The sequence below is a fragment of the Nicotiana attenuata genome, chromosome 1 (assembly GCF_001879085.1).
Source record: "Nicotiana attenuata strain UT chromosome 1, NIATTr2, whole genome shotgun sequence".
Taxonomy (NCBI): domain Eukaryota; kingdom Viridiplantae; phylum Streptophyta; class Magnoliopsida; order Solanales; family Solanaceae; genus Nicotiana; species Nicotiana attenuata.
The window spans coordinates 28,528,130-28,554,295 of NC_031989.1; the positions used below are offsets into that span (position 1 = coordinate 28,528,130).

The 26,166-nt window shown below is 37.1% G+C and overlaps 3 protein-coding genes across 4 annotated transcripts; all 3 read right to left on the minus strand.

The window, feature by feature from the left end:
- LOC109234345 (carbamoyl-phosphate synthase large chain, chloroplastic-like) lies at positions 1,281-5,728 on the minus strand. The gene is made up of 3 exons (XM_019400304.1): positions 5,504-5,728; positions 3,525-4,217; positions 1,281-3,025 (listed from the first exon to the last, which is right to left on the minus strand). The coding sequence occupies exons 1-3, from the start codon at positions 5,726-5,728 to the stop codon at positions 1,469-1,471; spliced, it is 2,475 nt and encodes an 824-aa protein (XP_019255849.1). The 3' UTR covers positions 1,281-1,468.
- On the minus strand, positions 11,995-18,162 carry LOC109223435 (GEM-like protein 4). 2 transcript variants are annotated; one of them, XM_019387743.1, is made up of 5 exons: positions 17,896-18,162; positions 17,722-17,796; positions 17,080-17,354; positions 16,842-16,997; positions 12,018-12,295 (listed from the first exon to the last, which is right to left on the minus strand). In XM_019387743.1, exons 1-5 carry the CDS (start codon positions 18,050-18,052, stop codon positions 12,260-12,262), a joined length of 699 nt encoding a protein of 232 aa, XP_019243288.1. In that variant the 5' UTR covers positions 18,053-18,162; the 3' UTR covers positions 12,018-12,259. The 2 variants fall into 2 exon arrangements, with proteins under 2 accessions (XP_019243296.1, XP_019243288.1); XM_019387751.1 differs by lacking the exons at positions 16,842-16,997; positions 17,080-17,354; positions 17,722-17,796; positions 17,896-18,162 and adding exons at positions 12,532-12,806; positions 13,190-13,264; positions 13,377-13,677 and having other exon boundaries at positions 11,995-12,451.
- On the minus strand, positions 21,296-22,947 carry LOC109223448 (putative GEM-like protein 8). Its single transcript, XM_019387763.1, has 4 exons — positions 22,690-22,947; positions 22,497-22,571; positions 21,833-22,107; positions 21,296-21,749 (listed from the first exon to the last, which is right to left on the minus strand). The coding sequence occupies exons 1-4, from the start codon at positions 22,841-22,843 to the stop codon at positions 21,558-21,560; spliced, it is 696 nt and encodes a 231-aa protein (XP_019243308.1). The 5' UTR covers positions 22,844-22,947; the 3' UTR covers positions 21,296-21,557.

Genomic DNA, 26,166 nt, shown 5'->3' on the forward strand with positions numbered 1-26,166 from the left:
GTCAGGTTAAGACGTCGACTTTGACAGGGGAGATGAAAAAGAATTCCTGTCTTTAGAAGTAAATCCCACTAAACTAGACTTGTACGCTTGACATGAAAAGTAGAATCTATAACTCAAAACCATTTGTACGGCAAAATCATTCTGTTAGATCGAATAAGTACATTCGATCTAATAAGTACCTTGTGTTAGAATTGAGAAATTCTATGGCTCGGATATGGATTGGGCTTCATTGGTCAATGTTCTCAATTATAAGTACTTGAATATCGCTACTCAAAAAAAAAAAAATGAATATCGTGTTGCTCATAGTAGATTGACTCTGTGGACTACTTACCAACTTAGATATGAATCAGGAAAGGCTGCTAATAAAACATTGTATAAGCATTCCATCTCCAAATAAATATCTCAACTGTGTATTTCAGATCAGTGATCTTTTTTTTTTTGGGTAATTAATTATATTTTATTTACCAGGGAAAGAAAATATGTACAAGAAGAACAACCCAAAATTGCCATACACCATCTTCCCTACTACTACTACTCCCATCTACCCTTTCCATATCCCATTACATTAGATTCAACATGACAAAGAATTCCTAGGGATGAAAGTTCAAATTTCTCAGGGGTCCAGCTAGCTTCTTGTTGTTCTTCCCTCGGCAGTGAATGTCCTGGACCACAAGTCTACTAATTGTATCAACATTTCTCTTCTTTCCTTGAAATATTCTTTGGTTCCTTGCTTGCCAAATATAATAAGTAAAACCTGCCAATGCCATCCTATATAATTCATCTGCAGCTTTGTTTCCTTTTGCCCAGTTTAACTCCCGACTCCATCCCCTCGTATGTCTTTGAATGCCTTGCCAGCTAACTAGTTTAGTCCACAGTTCATTTGAGTAGCTAACAAGTGTTCAGCTGATTCATACCCTGCATGTGCAAAGATAAGTGATTCATTGAACCTTTACAATAATCTTTTTATGGAATAAACTACTATGTTTTATTGATCTACAAAAGGTTCAACTTTTAGATGTTTGATTTTGTAGGTTTCAACAACTTACTTAAATTTTCTATACGTTTCACTACTTATTATATATGTATGTCTGTGTGTGTGTAAACTGAAAAACTTAAAAATTGTGTGAGCTTAATTTCAATTGTACTTGATGAATGTCGGCGAACTTTGCAAGTTGAAAGAGAAGGGACATCTTTGTGAAGAAGAAGATGCATAAGGCAAACGAGGAGAAACCTACTTACAGAGATGGACAATCTCTGTTGATTTATATACACAATATAAATGAGGAAAACATGTTAATTTATAAGTAGATTTTGATGTTCCAGTACATTTGTTAAGCTAGTCAGGAAGAAAAAAATTGAAAAAACGAGGCACCAAATCCATAAAGTAACAAGGCCACCTATAACATAGAGCAGAACAAGAGAAAAAACTTACAGGCAACCAAAGAAGACTGATTCACCTAATGGCAAGTCAACTAGTAGAAACAGATGATGCAGACTGCAGGTTTTTGAGCTCAGCTGCTACCTTCTTGACATCAAAGTAATCTTGAAGTGCTGTCATTTTAATCTTGTTGCATTTCAAGCTTTTAATTGCATCAGCGGTGGCCAAAGCCCCTGCCACTGTTGTTATTACAGGTATCTTGTATGCGAGAGCCATCCTTCTCAGCTTCCGGCCATCAATCTGATCAAGTGCGTCCCCTGAACTTGTGATCACCATCAACTGAATCTGCCCATTGGCAATGAGATCTGCAGGATGTGGCCGCCCTTCATGCATTTTAAGCACTCGTTCCACTGGCATGCCTTCTAATTCAAGTACACGTGCAGTTCCAGAAGTTGCAATGATTTGAAATCCAATCCCCAAAAAGGCTCGAGCAATTGTGGTAAGTTGAGGTTTTGTCAATTCATTTAAACTTAGGAATAGAGTGCCTGAAAGTGGCATTTTCTGTCCAGCAGCAATTTGTGCTTTGGCAAATGCAATTGATGACTCATAGTGAATACCCATTACCTCACCAGTGCTGCGCATCTCAGGACCAAGAAGCACATCACATCCTTGGAATTTCTCAAATGGAAGAACAGCTTCTTTAACTGATACATGTCTTGGGATAACCTCCTTGGTGAAGTTTAGGTCATGTAGTGATTTACCTGACATAACTAGAGAAGCGTATTTAGCCAACGGGTGCCCAATCGCCTTGGAAACAAAAGGAACCGTCCGTGATGCACGGGGGTTAGCCTCAAGCAAGAACACCTCACCAGAAGCACTGATGGCATATTGACAATTCATGAGGCCACACACATTTAGCCTCTTTGCTAATTTCGTAGTCCACGACCTAATAGTTTCCAAGCATGAATCAGAAATTGTTTGTGTAGGAAGCATGCAAGCTGAGTCACCTGAATGAACCCCAGCCTGCTCAATGTGCTCCATTATTCCACCGATGACCACATTACCATGCAAATCAGCAAGTGCATCAATATCAATCTCTACAGCATCAGTTAAATACTTGTCAATCAGAACAGGGCGCTCCGGATCTACCTTAACAGCATTTTCAAGGTATGTCACTAATTTTTCATTGTTGTAAACTATCTCCATTGCCCGGCCACCTAAGACATAAGAGGGTCGGACGACAACAGGATATCCCACTTCTGTCGCAATGGCAACGGCATCCTTTTCGCTCTTTGCGATACCCCCTTTTGGCTGCACAATCTGTAGTTCATTCAGGATGGCGTTGAACCTCTCCCTATCTTCAGCTGCATCAATGGAATCAGGTGATGTACCCCAAATGCGAACAAAGCCAGCTCCACTTCTAGTCTTAGGCCTTCGCTCATCCAAGTAATTCTGAATTGGAAGAGCCAGTTTTAATGGGGTTTGACCTCCAAATTGCACAATGATACCATCAGGTCCTTCCAAGTCGATGATATTAAGAACATCCTCGACTGTCAGAGGCTCGAAGTAGAGACGATCACTTGTGTCGTAATCTGTAGAAACTGTCTCGGGATTGGAATTCATCATAATTGTTTCATAGCCTGCGTCCTGTATAAACCAAAAAACAAATCAAATTTCAAGGTTGGAAAGCAACATAGGAGCAAAGTAGTAACCATAAAATGCCAACTATGAGAACCAAGACAGAACAAAAGACCAATATATTATTTTTCAAATACGTCATATGCGAAGACGAAAACTATGATTTTTCTATTGTCTGCATTGTGCAATCAGAAGTTCATCATTCTAAAAAGTTGAAAATCCATTCAACCAATGCTATATTTCTTATTGGAGCCATGTTATAGGAGTCTTCCATATTAAATGGAACCTGTAGATCATGACATTCATTTGCCAGAATTTATCGACTTTTGGATTTCAGTATTATTGAAGAATAATCAGATAATTTGAATCATTATATGGAAGAAACCTTATCAGAACGTAAGCCTCGACCCAATTCTGATCAAGTTATTCATTGGCAGTTGAAGAAGTATACCCTAAAAGGCAATGCAGAAAAATTTAGACCCTAAATCAATCATCAAGAAACACAAACCTGAAGGGCAAAGGATGTATGACAGCAACAATAATCAAACTCAATACCCTGTCCAATTCGGTTTGGTCCACCACCTAAAATCAACACTTTCTTCCTATCGGTAGGAGCTGATTCACACTCATGGTCATAAGATGAATACATATAAGGCGTATCAGCCTCAAATTCTGCAGCACATGTATCAACTCGTTTATATGCTGGTTTCACACCCAAAGACAAACGCCTTGACCGAACCTCCTCCTCACTGGACTTTGTCGCAAAAGCTATCTGTCTGTCACTAAACCCTCTCTTTTTCACTTCATAGAAGTCATCCTTTGTTAAGTCCGACAAACTGCGAGCCAGAAGGAATTGCTCCACATCTACAAGCTCCCCTAGCTGAGTGAGGAACCATTTGTCTATGTAACTGAGCTCAAAGATATCATCTACCTTCATCCCCCTCTTCATTGCAGCATATACCGCATGGATGCGATCAGGATTAGGAACCCGAAGACTATACTTCAATTTGTCCCAATCCCAGTCCAATTCCTTAACCTGGATACAGCCCCATCCAGAATAACCACATTCTAGAGACCGCACTGCTTTTTGGAAGGATTCTTGGAATGTGCGACCTACTGCCATGGACTCACCGACAGACTTCATCTGAGTTGTCAGTATGGCCTCAGATCCAGGGAATTTCTCAAATGCAAATCTAGGTATCTGCAAAATTTACATTGTTTAGACAACTAACTGAGAATGTATAAATAATGGAGTTCGGAAGGGGAAAAAAAGGAACAGCAATTTACATCATATCCAGATCATGAAATAATAAAAATTGCCAATTAAAGTATTACCCCACAAACAGATTTTGAAATAGTGTGTCAAGATTGCAACAAAGCTGCATAGGCACTCTTGTAAAATACTTGCCAGCGGCAATAAGAAAACTACCATAATTCAAAGAACAAATTATAGGAATCAAGCTGATGACAGAGATGCCAGGGATCATTTCCATTGGTAAGAATCATATTTCTGGTTGTCAAGTTACACTAGCATGTTATAGAGATGAGTATGTGAGAAGGCCATAAATAGACACCTTAGTAGAAACAAGTCCCTTTATTATGGTCAACATAAAGTCAATGCCGCAACCTCTACACAACCTAGATAAACCTATGTGGAGTTTGAATAACAATGGTATAATCAACTCCAAATCCTGCTACCAATTAATAAACAATTGGCAAAATCAAGAAAACCAAAACTTCAACTGGATATGGAAATTACATTGCCCTAACAAGATCAAATATTTTCTTTGGCAATGCCTTCATAGTAGGCTTCCATGTCGATCCTATCTCCATCACATAGGGATAAATATCGATCCGCATTGCCCCATATGCCGGAATCAGGAAGAAACAATTAATCACATCTTCCTCGAATGCCCAATTGTTTCAAATCTATGGAGATCCCTGGGCATTAACAATGTAACAACCAATACAGACAACCTTTGGCTTCTTAGCCTAAAGGACCTCAACAAAAATCAACAACCTTTTACTATATCTTGGACTGACCTCCTAGCTTTTATACTATGGGGTATTTGGATTAACAGAAATAATAACAATATTAATAACACTCAATATCATCCTCGCCTTAACGATATTAAAAATCTGGCGATAGAATACCACTTCCTCAATTCCACAGGAGTTGCATCGCACGACAAAATGAATGCAAATATAAAGTGGCATCCCCCACAACAACACTGGTACAAACTAAATACAGATGGAGCCTTCCGGACCTATGGAAATAAATCTGGCATGGGAGGTGTGTTCAGAAACCACTTGGGTAACTAGGTAATGGGATACCAAAAGGCGGATTGTGCTCTTTCTCCACTACACACAGAACTACAGGCAATCCATGTAGGCCTTCAAATAGCAAAAAAATTCAATCTATTCCCACTTGAAGTGGAAACAGACTCTACACAAGCAATCAACCAGGACCATATTATTTTATCTAACATGTGCATGCATGCAGATTATTGATGCTCCAGCAGAAGCACCTACTCCTGCAGCATAATTTTCGTGAAGGAAACCAAGTGGCGCATCTACTGGCAAAAGATGCAAGCAAGAAGGAATACAAGCAGCACTGCAGTGATAATCCAAAGCTCCACGCAAGTCCACCTCATTTTGTGAACCAACAATTGTCAAAGGATGCGAATGGAGTTTATTATTACAATAAGTCATTAGACATTACGGCGTGTAATAGACTTAAGTCGTTAGGAAACCAGAATATCTCTAATGATAGACCACCAATGTGTGGCAAATTTTCAAGTGTTTGTATTAACACCAACAACTTCTAGTTATTATATATAAAATTTCCTTATTATCAACAAAAAAAAAGATAGAGAATTGAATGATGCAAAAGTTAATGAAGATGGAGGCATCATTCATATATCTGGGAACTATAAACACAATGAGCTGCTGGGTAGGTGCTTGGTAGGGTTCTTCCCGGAAGATAGCCCAGAAATAGTGACTTTATCGGAGGTTCGAAAATGGGCTTCATACTCTTGGAAGCAAACAAAGGAAATCAACATTTATGAGATGGACAAGCACAGATGCCTCTTTGAATTCTCATCGAAAGCTACAGCCGACCAAATTCTAAAAATAGAATGGTTCTGGAAGAAGTTTAAAGTGAAGCTTCAATGGTGGTCTCCAATGGTGGGAACAAGCCCGGCCCTGACAAAAATAAAGCACACATGGATAAGGATAGTGGGGCTTCCTCTTCATCTGTGGTCTCAAACAGTGTTCAAAGAAATTGGAGATGTATGTGGTGGTTGGATTGAAACAGAGGAGGAAACGGAATTAAAAAACCATCTGAAATGGGCAAGATTAAAGGTCCATGGAGATGGTTCTTCAACTCCTAAAACCGTGAAGGTGGAATCTGAAGGTATGGTCTTTGAAATGCAGATCTGGTGTGAATTGCCGGCGAGGTCCATCACTGGTAAGAATGGAGAAGATAACAGTTTGAACCAGTGGGTAAAACATCAGCGGGTAATAGAGTGTAACAAAAGCACAATGGGAGGGGCTCGAGGTAATACAATAATGACAGGATATGAGGATACTTGGTCTAAACCTAGTACCTCACGTGACATGTCACATGAGTTTTTAAAACCTTATAACAAGGCCAAACAGACTGATACAGTAAAGAGAATGGGCCCAGATTTTTTGGCCCAAAAAATTTCTGAAGAAAAGGCCTTTAATAAGGCCACAGTTAGGCCCAGATATGATCCTTTCCATGAAGAATTAAAAGCCATCCAGTTCGAGCCTTTGAAGGAGAATAACATACTAGTACTGGCGGAGAATTTAAGAGACAAAAGCAACAATGAAGCAACAGAAGAAGGAGAGCAAGCAAAGGGAATGGAAGATGAGAAGGAAGGAACAAAACAGATGGTGTTGCTCGAGGTTAATGAAACAGTAACAGAAGCAGAGAATGAAGGAACAATAGTAGAAACAAGCAAGAACAGCAACATGCAGATACAAGAAGCAGAAACATATAGAGGAGATGCATGGGCAATAGAAGTGGCAGTGCCTCTAAACCAACGATCTTTAGAACCTGAAGAAGACCTAGAGTTTGAAGCATCTATTTGGGTGCACCAGAACATTATAAAGCTTAGTAAAGAATTTGGGGTAGACTTTAATGGCTGTGAAAGAGAAGCTTTGGAATTGTTCATGAAAATTGACAGCAGAAGACAAGTAAATACAGGCAAAGAAGCATCATCAGGGAATCAGACACCAAAGAAAAAGGGGATCAAAGAATTAAAAGGACTAGAGTTAGGAAGCAATTTTAAGAGTAATGGGACAAGAAGTAGGGGGGGAGTCATTATCAATCAGAGTTAATGTTAGTAAACATATTGTCATGGAATGTGAGGGGGCTGAATAGGGCAAGGAAAAGGAAAGTTATCAAAAGCCTACTAGTAGAATGGAAAGCAGATATAGTTTGTCTTCAAGAATCTAAAATTCAAGGGGATATCAGGGAGATTGTTAGAGAACTTTGGGATCACAGGTGGGTGAAATATACTCAATTGGAGGCCAGTGGAACTAGAGGGGGAATTTTAATAATGTGGGATGGTAGAGCTTGGGAGGGGGAAGTATGTGGGGTGGGTGCTCATTCTATTACTTGTAAATTTCTTGGCAAGACTCAGGACTATATATGGCATCTATCAGCTGTATATGCTCCCAATGATAGAAGGGATAGGGAAGAAGTGTGGTGGGAGTTGGCAGGGGTAAGGGGCCTCTTTTCTGGTCCATGGGTGGTGTGTGAGGATTTTAACAATGTGAGATATCCTTCGGAAAAAAAAAATTGTTCCAGAATCTCAAGAGGAATGATGGATTTCTCAAATTTCATTGAAGATATGGAGTTGGTAGATATGCAGCTAGCAGGGGGGAGTACACTTGGAAGAAAGGGGATAGACATGTTATTGCAGCTAGACTGGATAGATTCTTAATTTCTACTGATTGGAATGAAGAGTTCAGAAGCATCAAACAGCAGAGGTTGCAAAGGGAGAAATCAGATCATTTTCCATTGATGCTCAAATGTGGAAGATGGGAACCAGTCAAATCATACTTTAAGTTTGAAAATTGGTGGTTACAGGCTGAGGGATTTAAAGAAGAATTGAAGAATGGTGGAATTCCTTTTTTTATGAAGGGAGACCAGACTTTATACTGGTCTCTAAACTCCAAGCTTTGAAGACCAAGCTCAAAGAATGGAGCAGAACCTTGCAAGGCAACCTAGCTTTGCAGAAGGCAAGTGTTCTCAGTCAACTTGCAGAGATTGAAGGAATTCATGATCAAAGGAGCCTGACTGAAGAAGAAATCCTCTCAAAGAACTCATTATCACTGGAGTTTGACGAGATTGCTAGTAATGAAGAAGTAGAATGGAGGCAGAGGTCCAGGGCTTTATGGCTAAAAGAGGGAGACAAGAACACCAAGTTCTTTCACAGAACAGCTAATGCTCATAGAAGATACAATAATATAGATCAACTGGTGGTAGAAGGGGAGTCTTTACAGGCTCCAGAAGACATCAAAAGGGAGGTTATCAGATACTATAAGAAGCTGTACACAGAGGAAGAAGAATGGAGACCAACAGGGCCCAATAGCATCCATCAAATGATTACAGAGGAGGACAACCTAATGCTACAAAGCCCATTTGGAGAACAGGAAATATGGGACAGTGTTAAGGCATGTGCAGGGGATAAAGCACCAGGACCAGATGGTTTTTCAATGGCTTTTTTTAACAAATGCTGGGTAGTGGTAAAAAAGGATGTTGTAGCAGCAGTCCAGAACTTCTATGAGCAGGAAATATTTGAGAAGAGTATGAATGCTACCTTTGTAGCATTGATTCCTAAGAAGGCAGGGGCAAAAGAGCTAAAAGATTTCAGACCAATAAGTTTGATCAGTAGCATATACAAAATTATCTCCAAGCTACTGACTGAAAGACTCAAGAAGGTGGTCAACAAGCTGGTGGATCATCAACAAATGGCTTTCATTAGGGGAAGACAGATCATGGATGCTGTCCTAGTGGCTAATGAATGCATAGATACAAGGATCTCAAGCAAAGAACCTGGGATTCTATGTAAATTGGATATAGAGAAGGCTTATGATCATTTAAACTGGAGGTACCTGCTACAAATTCTAAGGAGGATGGGATTTGGAGGGAGGTGGATTAGATGGATATCATACTGCATTTCTACTGTAAGTTTCTCAATCCTTATTAATGGAGCTCCAGCTGGATTTTTTCCTTCTCAGAGGGGGCTAAGACAAGGGGACCCTCTTTCCCCTTTTCTATTTATCTTGGCCATGGAGGGACTGAATGAAATGCTGAAGAAAGCACAGACAAACAGCTGGATAAGGGGATTTAAAATGACCAATAGAACTGACAACAATGAAAGGATTTCTCACTTACAATATGCAGATGATACCTTAGTATTCTGTGAAGCAGATAGAGAGCAAATGAAAGTCCTAAGAGTGATATTCATCCTGTTTGAAGCCACTTCTGGATTGCACATCAACTGGCAAAAAAGCCTTATTTATCCGGTTAATGATGTAATGGAAATACAGAGTCTGGCAAATGTTTTGGGGGGGAAGGTGGGGGTTCTACCTACTATATACTTGGGGATGCCTTTGGGAGCCAAGAGCAAATCAAAAGGAATATGGAATAATGTGTTGGAAAAATGTGAAAAGAAATTGTCTAACTGGAAGAACCAGTATTTGTCAAAATGGGAGGGAGGCTGATTTTGATCAATTCTGTTTTGGATGCCATGCCTACATGCATGATGTCTTTATTTCCAATGCCAGCTAGTGTAGTGAACAGAATTGATGCCCTTAGAAGAAACTTTCTATGGGAAGGTAACTGTGACAAAAAGAAGTTTCACCTGGTTAAGTGGGGTGATCTAATTACAAGCAAAAAATCAGGGGGGTTGGGGATCAAAAATCTGAAAGTGCAGAATCAAAGTCTGATGCTGAAGTGGTTGTGGAAATTTGCAGCAGATGAGCAATCTCTGTGGACAGAAGTGATTAGGGAAAAATATGGAAAGGAAGGAAGCTGGACAACCAAGACAGTAAGAAGACCATATGGAGTCAGTCTGTGGAGATCAATTAGGAACTTATGGCCAAAACTAATCAACAAGGCAAAGTTCAAAGTTGGTAATGGTAGAAAGATTTCACTATGGGAGGACAATTGGCTAGGCCAAGGATCTCTGAAGGGACTATTCCTGGATATTTTCAATTTGTGTCAACAACAGAATGCTACTATAGAAGAGGTGTGGTCAAACCAAGGATGGAATCTCACATTCAGAAGACTGTTAAATGATTGGGAGATTGACAGAGTTATGGAATTCTACAGTTCTCTGCAGCAGTTCAGTGGCATCATCTCAAACCAAGTTCAAGACATGATCAAATGGCAAGGCAATAGTCAAGGGAAGTTCTCAGTTAAAGATGCTTACAAGGAGTTCAATCAGTCCAATAATCAGGTGGAATGTTGGCCATGGAAGATGATTTGGAAAGTAAAAATACCACATAAGGTGGCATGCTTCACATGGCTACCGGCAAGAGAAGCAGTTCTAACTCATGACAATCTAACTAGAAGAGGTTTTCAATTGTGCTCCAAATGTTATCTATGTGAAGAGGAGGCAGAGACAATTCACCATCTCTTTTTGCACTGCAAGTTCACCTCTCAGATATGGAGAATCTTCATCAGTCTGAGGGGAATTCAATGGGCAATGCCAGGAAGAGTCCTTGATATTCTGGCAAGCTGGAGTAAAATGGGCACACCTTGTAGAGAAAGAGAGATGGAGAATTGTCCCAGCATGCATATGGTGGACAGTTTGGGAAGAAAGGAATCAAAGATGCTTTGAAGATAAGTCTAGCAGCATTCAGAAGATTAAGATGAAATGTCTAGCTCTTTTTTATTTTTGGTGTAAAGGTCAGCTTTTGGAGGATCATGAATCCATTTTAGATGTTTTAGAGTCCTTATAAGAAGAAGAAGAAGGACTAGGAGTGCCTAATTTTTGCTAGGGCATCCTTTTTTTGTAATTATGGGGGACTTCACAATTTTAGTGAAGTCTTATATCAATATACAACTATGTTATCTTTTTCAAAAAAAAAATCTATGTTGGAGGCATTTGAGATGTTGGATGCATGCTTCGGACCAAATTGAGTTAGTTGGATGGCGTGGGTGTTTGAAACACGGCAAGTTTTGCCTTAAGGCTGTCCGCTCGCTCTCTACGGGGATCAAAATGGACTGTGGGTGAGAAAAGGGCAACACTGGTCAAAATAAACTGGTGCTATGATCACAATTATGGAGCCGCAATCACAACATTAGTGATTTCTGCATTGTAACAAAGGAAGTTGCGATCACAACACATGACCCACGATCGCAGCAAGGCAAGCTCAGCGAGGCAGTAAACCCAAGCTCAAAGATGCGATCGTGAGCCCGGTTGCTACAATCGCCACTACTATGAGGCTGCTGAGATATTGAGCTCAGCTTCATAATTGTGAACACGACCCCAAGGACCACTTATCACAGCTTTCTTCCTGGGCTCTCAAATATTCAGTGTTAAAATCAGCCGATCACTGCACAAGGCCCGCGATCGTAGCAAAGGTATTTCAGACCTACAACCTTAAATTTTATCATTTTCTCGACTCCCCCACCGCAAACTCAGTCCACGAAGATGAAATCACTTCCCACTTCTTCTCAATTTCAAGGTAACTCGAATTTAACTTGGTTTAAGCTGTTCCTACTATAATACCACTTGATTTAACTCTCAAATCATAGATCTTTGGTTGGATTCCCTATTCTGCCAAATTTCACCCAAGTATACTAAGGTTTGAACTATTGAGGTAGTTTGAGATATTTGACACTACCCAACTATTTGATAGACTTTATAGTTTATGGGTGGCGTGATTATGCTATGAGAATGATGTGAAGGGGTCGGATGAATCAAGATTCACCATAGATTACCATGAAAATGGTAGCATGACTATGGTCAAGTCCCAAAAGATGGATTAGCCTTCCATTTGCATTGGTTTTACAATAAGTCTATACATCCGTATTAACTATTAACTCCTAAGGCTCAAAGCCTACAAAACCTAAGACCTCCTTTGAACAATGGAGCTAGTTACAAGTTTGAACTAATCTGTAAATTCGTTTCTGCATCGACATTTTACATTGATGAATGGGCAAATTTGAAACAAAATGAAAAAAAAAAGGAGAAAAAACTATCTTCTTAGCTTGCTTGAAGAACTAAAAATTGCCTGCTGCAGATATCTCAGAGTCTTTTGATGATTAAGGAATCCCATAAACCAGAACTCAAAATCATCCTCTGTAACTACTTGTATATACTTCTGTGATGGCTTTTCCATATTCCCACTCTCTTTTGCTTTCTTTGTCTTACTTATTGGGATCGATACCTGCAATTGTTTATTGGCCTATTAGATTATGCTTTACATGGCTCGAATAGAGATGAAAGGATACCAGAGCAGAGTGGTACCTTATAACGGATTCTAAGCAACTTTCCAGTTGGAGATAAGATCTTTATTGATCGCTCACTGCAGAAAGCAATCTTATCAGTAGAGATGAAGAGAAGCCCTGCCATTGGACCAGCTGTCGTTGATAAATAGCATTGAGAAACCTTCAATAGCTTTTCATCATTTCTAACACTAAACTTCTGCTTGAATATTCTCTCCAACCTTCCTACTTGAAGTATTTTTGCCCTGAGGCTCAATTTTCCCTTCACAGTTTCTGTTAGCTTCGGGCTAAGGCTCACTGCACAATTAAAGTTGAAACATTAACTTCATTACAATCAATACTTTCTATCGTATATACATGTAAATAGTGCTTTTTTGCATGGTTTTGTACATCATGACTCACTTATCTGTGTTCTTTAGATTTACATTCTTTCGTTTGGCCATGCTTCACTTGCAACTACTGAAATCATTATATGCAAGTTGAAGTTTGATTACCAGTATTTCCAATATTGTGAAACTTGTTTGATGAGTATGTCAAGTGAAAATTGGTTTTAAAACACTATACATCAATTTTTTTCCCCCAGGTTCGTTCATGTCCAAACACAACTGAATCAAATACTCTTTTTCATCTTCAATTTCAAATATTCTTTTTTTTTAAGATATAACTATATAAGAGCTTACCATGTTCGCGAATGCCTTGCGCAAGATAGTCCATCCTTTCTCCCAGTTTGCTCATCTTACCAATCACAGATTTTCCTGCATATTCAAGAATATTTTTATCTTTAAGATTTCTTCATTAAAGGGTCATTAATACTCTGTACTAGTACAAGAACAAGTTGATTCATCAAGAGACAACGGAAATACTCACTTTGCTTTAATTTAGACAAGATCTTTGAAGTTACAGATGGAACAATATGGTCTTGGCAAGAAGATAGGGATAGTAGTCTTTTTGGCTGCCTTTCAAATGAGCATACTGCTGAATTCATTGGAATATCCACCACATTTCCGCTGAGTGAGTTCTTCATTGTGATTCTGATTCTGCAGTGGAATATTGCTGTATTGTGAATTGTGATGGTCAGTGAGAATTATTTAAGATTTGGTTGATGGTTTAAGAACATTTCTTGTATCATTATATATAGGGGTTTGAGGAGAAGTTGATGAATCTTTTTACTAATTGTTGCATGAGTCACCTTTGGGTCATCAACAACCATAAAAGATAATGCATGTGCTTTTTTAGAATTTTCTTTTGTACCAAGAAGAAAAGGTTGTCTGAAAGATGGAATGTCGGCTGAGATTTTCAAAAGTTTCAGTGTCTTCCATAATCTTTTTGTTAATTGTAATTTGTAATATTCAAAATCTAAGTGCAGTGCATGTTCAACCTCTCCTTTCTTTTTTTTGTTTTCCCTTTGCTTTGTCTCTCTCTCTCTCTCTCTCTCTCTCTCTCTCTCACACACACACACACACACACACACACGGACACACATAAAGGTGGTGTCCAGTTCAGTTTGTGGGCACCTCAACTATTCCTTCGGTTGGTACCTGCGACCTCCCATCAACACAAGTTCTAAGTAATGCTACTCACCAAAACTAAGGTAGATGAGAAGAAATCACCTAGTGTTATTAGTGTTTGCTGTGAATTAAACCCTGGTCTCTCATGGTTTTAATCTATGTCTTACTATTGCTGCATAGGTTTTGAAAATGTCTTTCTTTTAGTTGTCTGGTCAATTACAGTAATAATCTCATTGCTGACTAATTTTGTTATCAAGATTTGGGTGCACATGTAGTGTTTCTAACTTTTGAGTTGGCAGATTTGCTTGATCATGCAACCTATGCATTTTGAAGTCATCTTATCAAAACCTAAACGACCTTTTGTACTTTTCTATGCATATCGACTCATAAATCCTATTCACGGGCCACATTTCTCTACAGCAGCATGTAATATTTGTTTTTCTAACCATAATCTTATTTAGTTTATTCTAAAACTTAAAATTTCACTTGGTATTATCATATGGCACTTTTTTATGCCTCTGAGTTGATAATCTTTTTTATGTAAAAGGATTTAATAAGCATTTATTTAAAATAAAACTAATAGTTTGACTTCATACAGAGATATTGTTATGACTCTGAAGTTGAACCGTCTTTGCTGAGAAGCAAGTTGTTCTTGTTGGATTGTTACATCCGGTAAAACTTACCCGCACACGGTGTTTACAACAATCCGACGAATACATGACACACGTCTTCACATATGTTGTTATAGTTAAACCGTATCCTTACCTCAAAGTAGCTATTCAAAGATTTCAATCTGTGCGTAGGGCCAACAGATCTTGTGCTTGTCTGGATTATATTAACTTCTCTTTTAAGGCAGCAGTTACCTTATCTTGAGGTGTAAAGGCAGATCTGTAGACCATTTTATGTTGACTTTATGTTGAACACACCACGCACGCATGACAAACGATTTGAACTCTTGAGTAACCTAACTTCTTGCTCCATAATTTGACCAACCTTTCCTGTTGGATGACAATACTTTTGAAGAATCTAAAGAAACAAAAAGTATTTAGAGATGAATTTTATGCACAAAAGTGTCACAGGAAATAGTTATTAATTCATAATTTTATAGATCTTATAATTATTTATTTTCGACCATGGGGGCTTGGGGGATGAGTCCCCTGTTCTCTTATGTCAGTACTGGCTAGATATATACACATGAAAATGTATATAGATATATGTATAACCAACTAGGGTTGTGATGGAGTGGTAAGTACTCCATCATCCTTAAATCGGATGTTTCGAGTTCGAGCTCTGGGTAGAGTCAACTTTATTAGGGAGCACTTTATCCCCGATGTGAAACCTTGTGGCGCAAGTTCAACAATGGGTCAAGTCTCATACTTTGATTGAATTGGGGTTTGCAGTCTAACAATTACAATTTTATTATGTTGTTGACATTTTACTAAGGATATTACAACAAGCTTGTTTTCTTTGGGAGAGACCACCCCATCTTTTTCAAACCTTTTCCAGACATCTTGAGTGATCTTTTCACAATTTAAAAGTGGTTCCTTTCTCTTACCAATTTATTAAATGAGATAAAGCTGGTTTAATGTTTTAAAATTTTGATATAAGATCATTTGAGAATATTAGATTTAAAGCTCATAGATGACAGATGCAACATATTTTATTCGATAATATGTTATCGTCTTTAGTTTGCCTTTTTTTTCCCCTTCTCATCTCAATGGATAAATAAAACAATCAAGAAATGAACAATATAATTTGGTTTGATTGAGGTTACTTCGTAACTGTTATAACTTCATCAGGATGTTACTATTATAATGAACTTGTTTCCTTTTTATTTCTGTATGTGCATTCAATTAATGCCTATGATGTGTAAAATTGTTAATTGTATTTGTTCAAAATTGTATCTGTCTATGTAGGAGGCATTTGAGATGTTGGATGCATGCTTGGCCCTATATTGAGTTAGTTGGATGGTGTGGTGTTTAAAACATGGGTATAAGTTTTGCCTTAAGGCTGTTTGCTGGCTCGCTATAGGGATGAAAACGGACTGTGGGTGAGAAAATGGCAATGCTGGTCAAAATAAACTGGTGCTATGATCACAATTGCGGAGCCACGATCACAACATTAGTTTTTTTTTGCATGGTAACAGAGGAAGTTGTGATCACAACACATGACTCACGATCGCCCAGGCAAGGTCTGGGAGGTAGTAAGCCCAAGCTCAAAAATCGCAATCCTGAGCCCGGTTGCTGCAATCGCCACTCTATGAGCTGGCTGAGATATTGAGGTCAACCTCATAAATTGTGAACACGGCCCCAAGGACCGCTATTACAACTTTCTTCCTGGGATCTCAAATCTTCAGTGTTGCGATCAGTGCACAAGGCGTGCGATCACAGCAAAGCTATTCGGATGAAATCACTTTTCTCAACTCTCACACCTCAAACTCGGTCCAAGAAGATGAAATCACTCCTCACTTCTTCTCCATTTCAAGGTAAGTCGTATTTAACTTGATTTAAGCTATTACTACTATAATAACACATGATTTAACTCTGAAATCTTAGAATTTTGGTTGGATAACTGTGGCCAAGACATGAATTAGCCTTCTGTTTACATTAGTTTTACAATAAATCTGTACATCAGTATTAACTCCCAAGGCTCAAAACCTACAAAACCTAAAACCTCCTTTGAGCAATGGAGCTAGTTACAAGTTTGAACAGATCTGTAAATTCGTTTCTGCATCAACATTTTACATTGATGAAAGGCGAATTTGGAAACAAAATGAAAAAAGAAAAGGAGAAAAAAACTATCTTCTTAGCTTGATTGAAATTGCCTGCTGCAGATATCTCAGAGTCTTTTGATGATTAAGGAATCCCATAAACCAGAACTCAAAATCATCCTCTGTAACTACTTGTATATACTTCTGTGATGGCTTTTCCCTATTTCCGCTCTCTTTTGCTTTCTTTATCTTACTAATTGGGATCGATACCTGCAATTATGAACCGACCTATTAGATTATGCTTTACATGGCTAGAAAATTAGAGATGAAAGAAAACCAGAGCAGAGGGTACCTTGTAACAGATTCTAAGCAACTGTCCAGTTGGAGATAAGAGCTTTATTGATCGCTCACTACAGAAAGCAATTTTATCTGTAGAGATGAAGAGAAGGCCTGCAATTGGACCAACTGTCGTTGATAAATAGCATTGAGAAACCTTCAATAGCTTTTCATTATCTTTAACACTAAACTTCTGCTTGAATATTCTTTCCAGCCCTCCTACTTGAAGAATTTTTGCCCCAAGGCTCAATTTTCCCTTCACAGTTTCTGTTAGTTTCGGGCTTAGGCTCACTGCACAATTAAAGGACATTACAATCAATACTTCATATCACATATACATGTAAGTTGTGCTTCTTGCATGAAATTTTGTACTTCATGACTCACTTATGAATATTCTTTTTATTTACACTAGTGTTCGCAGATAGTGAACTTTTTAGCATTTGAAGTACAGGTGAAAAAGATTGTCTGAGTAGCATTTCAAGTAAGATAATAGTTTTCACTCACAAAACTTGTATTTTTTTTTTCAAGTAGAACTCTTGTCTGCACTCAATTTCAACTTCCAAATACTCATTTTCAGCTTCAGCTACAAATACTTTTTGTGTTTGTAATATTTTCAATAAATCTTTTCATGTCTTTTATGAAGACAGTAAGTGCTTACCATGCTCACGGATTCCTTGTGCAAGACAGTCCATCCTTTTTCCCAATTTGTTCATCTTACCAATGACAGATTTTCCTGCATATTCAAGTTTTTTTTTTTAATGATCTCTTCATTCAAGGGTCATACGGCAAGATCAAGTTGATTTTTCATCAAGAGACGGGGGGAAATACTCACTTTGCTTTATTTTAGATAAGTTCTTTGAAGTTGCATATGGAACAATATGGTCTTCACTTGCAGATAGGGCCGGTAGTCTTTTTGGCTGCCTTTCAAGCGAGCATACTGCTGAACTCATGGGAATACCCACCACAGTTCCACTGAGTAAGTTCTTCATTGTGATTCTGATTTTGCGGAGGAATATTGCTGTATAGTGATATATTTATGTTTTGGTTGATGGTTTAAGAACATTCCTTGTAGCATTATATATAGGGGTTTGAGGAGGAGTTGATGAATCTTAAACTGATTGTTGCATGAGTCAGATATGGGTCATCACAAACAACCAAAAAAGATCATGCATGTGCTTTTTAGACTTTTCTTTTGTACCAAGAAGAAAAAGGTTGTCAGGATGATTTCTTTTTGTGGATTGGAATTTGAAATTTTCAAAAATCAAAGTGCAGTGCATGTTCAACCTCTCCCTTTATTTATTTTTTAATCCTTTTGCTTGCATCAGTCCATCAATATATATCTTTTTCTCTTGCTCCTAAAGGTATTGAAAATGTCGTCTTTTAGCTGTCTGCTCAATTACAGTAAATTAATGTCATTGCTGACTTATTTCATAATTAAGATTTGTGTGTATATGTGGCGTGTTTAACTTTTGAGTTGGCAGATTTGCTTTGTGATGCAACCTACTTTTGTAAGTTGAGCAAAAGAAAGAGAAAGTTTTGCATATTGAAGTCATCTTGTTGTAACTAGTAAGGTAGCTTAATTCACTTTATTGACTTTACTTCTTTTCCATACAAATCGACTGATCATTTTTATACAGATAAGGATTCATGAGTAAGCATTTGTTTAAACTAAAATTAATAGTTTTGACTCTCTAGAGGGATGTGTGCAACTCTGAACTTTAAATTGCTGGTAGGAGTGACCTGCCTTCATTGAGAAGCACATTGTTGCTGTTAGACTAGCTGTCATAACTTGAACTGTAACCTATATCTTCTTATGACGTCCCCTCCAGTTTCCCTAAATATTAAAATAGGTCAAAATTCTTTCTTATATTTACAAAATCCTTGAGGTAAACAGCCTTGATAAACAAAATCCTTTAGGTGCACAGGCTAAATAAATCCTTCTCGAATATTCAAAAGTATACAAATTATCTCTTTCAAAAGCTTTTAGTGCAGAGTAAAATTATCTCAAGTTTGTTTGATTAGTTTTATATGATTAAAGTTGACAAGATAACAGTTTAGTGGATCAGCACCACTTGACTCAAGTCCCCTTTTGAAACATGAGTGAGTCATCCATTTAGAATTGTTGCTTAATAAATCAGGCAAAGGAAAAAAGTAGCCATTCAAATATTTCAATCTGTTATGTAGGGTCAGCAATTCTGGTGATTTGTATAGTGTCTGTTTTTAAGGCAGTTATCTTGCTTTGTGTTTATTTGTTTTATTTTTTTTAATCTCATCTTGAGGTGTAAAGGAAGGATAGGCATTCATGCCGACTCTATGTGGAATGCAACATGCAGAGACATGTGATTTAAAGGTTTTCAGTAAACTAAACTTATTTTTTCCATAGTTTGACCAACTTTTGTCTCTGGACAACATTACTTTGAAATATCTGTAGAAATAAAAAAATTCAAAATGAGGCACCAAAATAACAATATTTTCTGATGCATTTTTCATATGTTTCTTTCAAAATACTTAGCAAGTTATTAAGAAGTTATTTTTAATACTCCCTCTACTCCATATTATGTGGCATTATTCTAATTAGTCTGTTCCAAAAGAATGTCACATTTTTGGAAATAATTTAACCTAGAAACTTTCATTTTATCCTAAATGGCAATACACTTTTATAGTGACGAAAATCTTATGCTAGGTATAGGACCACAAGTTCAAAAGGTCTTTCTTTTCTTAAACATCATGTCGAGTCAAACCTCACCATATAAATGTTGGAACCGAAATAACAAGGCGTCATGCGGAAGCTAATAAAGCAATCTTTGGCGACGATAATTCAGACGACAAAAATAATATTATACTAAAGAGAATATTATAATGTGTTTTGGTCAGTTGACCTACATATGATAAAACTAATATAAAAGAAAACATAAAAACTATTGAGAGAATAATCTCCCCCTAAACAGAACTCTTTTAATGACTACATCGTGGAGGATGTCTTATTATTGTTGTGAGGAGGTATCTTCAATTTGTAGTAGTGTAAAACCTCTCTTCCGAGAAAAGGATAATGCATATGAAGGAGATTTGTTCCTTTTAGGAGTCTTTTTCACTTCCTTCCAGAAAGAGAGTCCTTATAGATTAGAAATTCCGGGCAAACCCCTAACAATAAATTGGCCTAGAGAGAATTATTTTAGAGTTTTGCAATGTGTTTTCTTTCGTTTTCCTAATTATACGATCCAACAAGCTAGTTGGTCATTTTTTGTAGGAAAATGAGTTTCGTTACAGAGAAACTTAAATAAAATGAAATGAACCTCTATTATGTGCAAAACGAAGAGCATACATGTTACAGGAAAAAAAATCTCAAGAAAGGTATTATAATTAAATTAAAATATAATAAGGCTTATGATTTTTTTTTTTGGATTGTAGGACTATATATATGAACATATATATTTTTTTGATAATTTGATTTGATTGAGTTTGCTTCCTACTCCATTGTTATACCTTCATCAGGATGATGAAATAGTTTCTTTTTTATTTCTTATGTGCATTCAATTAATGCCTATGATGTGTAAAAGCATTAACTGTATTTGTTGCTAATTGTATATGTCTATGTAGGAGGCATTTGAGATGGGATGCATGCTTGGGACTAAATTGAGTTAGTTGGATGGTGTGGGTGTTTAAAACATGGCTATAAGTGTTCTCTTAAGGCTGTTCACTCGCTTAATATGGTGATAAAAATGGACTGTGGCTGAGAAAAGGGCAACACTTGTCAAAATGAACTGGTGCTGTAATCACAATAGGGGAGCCACGATCACAACATTAGTGATTTTTGCATGGTAACAAAGGAAGTTGCGATCGCAACTCATGACTCACGATCTCAGCAAGGCAAGGTCTGGGAGGCAGTAAGCCCAAGCTCAAAAATCGCGATCGTGGGCCCAGTTGCTGCAACCACCACTCGATGTTGCTGTTGAGGTATTGACCTGAGCTTCACAAAATTACGAATGTGCGCCAAGGACCGGGATCACGGCTTTCTTCCTGTGCTCCCAAATCTTCAGTGCTGCGTTCCCTGCACAAGGCCTGCGATCGCAGCAAAGCTATTCAGATGAGCAACTATAACAGTTTATCACTTCTCTCAACTCCCACACCTCAAAGTCGGTCCAAGAAGATGAAATCACTCCTCACTTCTTCTCCATTTCAAGGTAAGTCGTATTTAACTTGATTTAAGCTATTACTACTATAATAACACATGATTTAACTCTGAAATCTTAGAATTTTGGTTGGACAACTGTGGCCAAGACATGAATTAGTCTTCTGTTTACATTAGTTTTACAATAAATCTGTACATCAGTATTAACTCCCAAGGCTCAAAGCCTACAAAACCTAAAACCTCCTTTGAGCAATGGAGCTAGTTACAAGTTTGAACAGATCTGTAATTCGTTTCCGCATCAACATTTTACATTGATGAATGGGCGAATTTGAAACAAAATGAGGAAAAAAAAAAAGGAGAAAAAACTATCTTCTTAGCTTGCTTGAAGAACTTGAAATTGCCTGCTGCAGATATCTCAGTGTCTTTTGATGATTAAGGAATCCCATAAACCAGAATTCAAAATCATCCTCTGTAACTACTTGTATATACTTCTGTGATGGCTTTTCCATATTTCCACTTTCTTTTGCTTTCTTTGTCTTACTTATTGGGATCAATACCTGCAATTGTTAACCGGCCTATTAGATTATGCTTTACATGGCTAGAAAATTAGAGATGAAAGAAAACCAGACCAGAGGGGTACCTTGTAACGGATTCTAAGCAACTTTCCAGTTGTAGATAAGAGCTTTATCGATCGCTCACTGCAGAAAGCAATCTTATCAGTAGAGATGAAGAGAAGGCCTGCCATTGGACCAGATGTCGTCGATAAATAGCATTGAGAAACTTTCAATAGCTTTTCATCATCTCCAACACTAAACTTCTGCTTGAATATTCTCTCCAACCCTCCTACTTGAAGTATTTTCGCCCCAAGGCTCAATTTTCCCTTCACAGTTTCTGTTAGCTTCGGGCTAAGGCTCACTGTAGAATTAAATTTGAAACATTAACGTCAATACAATCAATACTTTCTATCGTATATACATGTAAATAGTGCTTTTTGCATGGTTTTGTACATCATGACTCACTTATCTGTGTTCTTTAGATTTACATTCTTTGCACTTTGGCCATGCTTCACTTGCAACTACTGAAATCATTATATGCAAATTGAAATTTGATACCAGTATTTCCAATATTGAAAAACTTGTTTGATGAGTATGTCAAGTGAAAATTGGTTTTAAGACACTAAACATCATTTTTTTCCAAGTACGTTCATGTCCAAACACAATTAAATCAAATACTCTTTTTCATCTTCAATTTCAAACCCTTTTTTTAATGTTGTATATAAAAAATATAACTATATAAGTGCTTACCATGTTCGCGAATGCCTTGTGCAAGACTGTCCATCCTTTCTCCCAGTTTGGTCATCTTACCAATCACAGATTTTCCTGCATATACAAGAATATTTTCATCTTTATGATTTCTTCATTCAAGGATCATTAATACTCCGTACTAGTACAAGAACAAGTTGATTATTCTTCGTCAAGAGACAGCGAAAATACTCACTTTGCTTTAATTTAGATAATATCTTTGAAGTTGCAGATGGAATATGGTCTTGGCAAGGAGATAGGGATAATAGTCTTTTTGGCTGCTTTTCAAATGAGCATACAGCTGAATTCGTTGGAATATTCACCACATTTCCACTGAGTAAGTTCTTCATTGTGATTCTGATTCTGCAGTAGAATATTGTTGTATTGTGAATTGTGATGGTCAGTGAGAAATATTTTTAGTTTTGGTTGATGGTTTAAGAACATTCTTGTATCATTATATATAGGGGTTTGGGGATAAGTTTATGAATCTTTTAACTAATTGTTGCATGAGTCACCTATGGGTCACCACAAACAACCATAAAAGACAATGCATGTGCTTTTTTAGAATTTTCTTTTGTACCAAGAAGAAAAGGTTGTCAGAATTTGAAATATTCGAAAATCAAAGTGCACTGCATGTTCAACCTCTCCTTTCTTTTCTTTGTTTTTCCCTTTTGCTTTGTGTCCATTAATCTCCCTCTCACGGTAGTGTCCAGATCAGTTTTTGGGCACCTCAACTATTCATTCGGCTGGTACCTGCGAGTGGGACTTCCCATCAACACAAGTACTAAGTAGTGCTACTCACCAGAACTAAGGTAGATGAGAAGAAATCACCTAGGTTTTTAGTTTTTGCTGGAATTAAACCCTGGTCTCTCATAGTTTTAATCTGTCTTATTATTGCTGCATAGGTTTTGAAAATGTCTTTCTTTTAGTTGTCAGGTCAATTACAGTAAACTAATCTCATTGCTGACTAATTTTGTTATCAAGATTTGGGTGCACATGTGGTGTTTCTAACTTTTGAGTTGGCAGTGATGCAACCTACTTTTGTAAGTTGAGTAAAAGTAAGAGTAACCCATGCATTTTGAAGTCATCTTATCAAAACCTAAAAGGTCTTTTTTACTTTTCTATGCAAATCGATTCATAAATTCCATTCATGGGCCACATTTCTCTACAGTCGCATGTAATATTTGTTTTTTTAACCATAATCTTATTTAGTTTCTTCTAAAACTTAAAATTTCACTTGGTATTATCATATGGCACTTCTTTATGGCTCTGAGTTGATAATCTTTTATATATGTAAAAGGATTTAATAAGCATTTATTTTAAATTAAAACTAATAGTTTGACTTCATACAGGGGTATTGTTATGACTCTGAGGTTGAACTGTCTTTGCTGAGAATCAAGTTGTTCTTGTTGGATTGTTACATCCGGTAAAACTTACCCGCATACGGTGTTCACAACAAATCAATGAATACACGATACATGTCTTCACATATGTTGTTATCGTTAAAATGTATCCTTACCTCAAACTAGCTATTCAAAGATTTCAATCTGCACGTAGGGCCAACATATCTGGTGGTTGTCTGGATTATATTAACTTCTCTTCTAAGGCAGCAGTTACCTTATCTTGCCCTTTTTTCATCTCATCTTGAGGTGTAAAGGCAGATCTGTAGGCCATTTTATGTTGAACATACCACGCACGCATGACAAATGATTTGAAATTCTTGAGTAACCTAACTCATTGCTCCATAATTTGACCAACTTTTCCCGTTGGACGTGAAGAATCTAAAGAAAGGAAACTTACACAAATGTCCCAAATAAATCTAAACTTACCAACCTCTAGCCATTAGTCATAGACTTATCAAAACTAGCCAACAAAAATTGAAAAACCAAATAATAGGATTCTTTCTCTCAAAGAATCACATGCAAAAATTACTTTCCATATTTTTAAGCGTGATTAGCAACATTAGATACAAGACGGAAAGGAAATTTCATGGACGGGGTAGCAAATATGGTGATGAAATACAAAAATCTATAAAATATTCCAAAAATCTAAACAAAAAAAGAAATTTTTCAATGGGTATAGTTGAAATTCATTGAAAATATATAGATAAGTCAATATACAAAATTTGAGGAAGATTGGAGGTGATTTGGACTGGTTTTGTATCAAAATTCGTAATTAAATCGAGTTCAAAACAGTCTTCTGCGACACATGTATCTCACACACAGGCATACATGGATATACATGTGATACACAATTGATACAAATATGATACACAAATGATACACAGTGTGAAACACATATCATTTTTTCATGTTAAGCATTTACTTCGAATTTTCAATTCAAACCACCTCAAAACTTCGCCAAATCATCCCAAAACTGAGATTCAAGCTCCTTAAGTTGTGCCCAATCTATTCTAATAACACCCACTCAAAACAAAGCAAAAAATTGATATTTTTTTTGCTACAAATAGCTAATTGACTAATTTGGCTAATATTAGTAATATTTTGTCAATTGGCCAATTTTTGTAATGAGCTACTTATAAATGAACATAGATGGTAATTTCCCTCTAAAGAAACAATAAGTATTTAGAGATGAACTTTATGCACAAAACATAATTATATCATCTGAAGCATTGTGATACGCTTCTTTCGACATAATTATTAAGCTATTTTAAAAGTATTTTTATTGTTTTTCCATGTTGTTATCCAACAACCTAGTTGATCAAACTTTTGTTGAAAAATGAGTAAGTTACTCAAAACTTATAATAATGGAGTATGAAATAAATCTCTATTATGTACAAAACGAGAATAGAGATACATAAGTGTCACAAGAAATAGTTATAAATTCATAATTTTATAGATCATATAATTATTTATTTTCGACTATGGGGGCTTGGGAGATGAGTCGTTAAAATAGCACGGTCTAGCCAGTTTTCAAATTGGTCATTCAAAAATAGCCAGCGTTTACCAAGTCAATGAAAAATAGCCACTATTTTGCTGCAACAGAGACCGGTCCAGCATAATATACTGGAGTTCGGTGCACCTGTGTATGAACTTCCAGCATATTATGCTGGAACTCCAACATACGGAAAGTTCCAGCATAATATACTGGAGATTTGAGCACTTGTGTATGAACTTCCAGCATATTATACTGGACCATTATACTTTGCTGGAACTCCAGTATATTATGCTGGAGTTCTAGTGTACTTATGCTGGAACTCCATCATATTATGCTGGAGTTCCAGCATACTTATCCTGGAACTCCAGTAAAATATGTTGGAGATCAAGTATACTTATGCTGAAACTCCAGCATAATATACTGGCGTATTTTTCGGGTTTTAAACAGTGTTTTCGCTCAGATTTATCTTTACATGAAAAGTGACTAAATTTCGATTACTTTTGAAACTGGGCTATTTTTGAACGACCACTTGTAAATCTGGCTATTTTTGAATTTCTCTCAGATGAGTCCCCTATTCTCTTATGTCCGTACCGGCATTCTATATATACGTGAATATGTATATAGATATATGTATAACCAACCAGGGTTTGTGATGGAGTGGTAAGTACTCCGTCAACCATAAATTGAATGTTTCGAGTTCGTGGAATCGCTTTTGTTAGTGAGCACTTTACCCTCGCTGTGAAACCTTGTGGCGCAAATATATATATATATATAT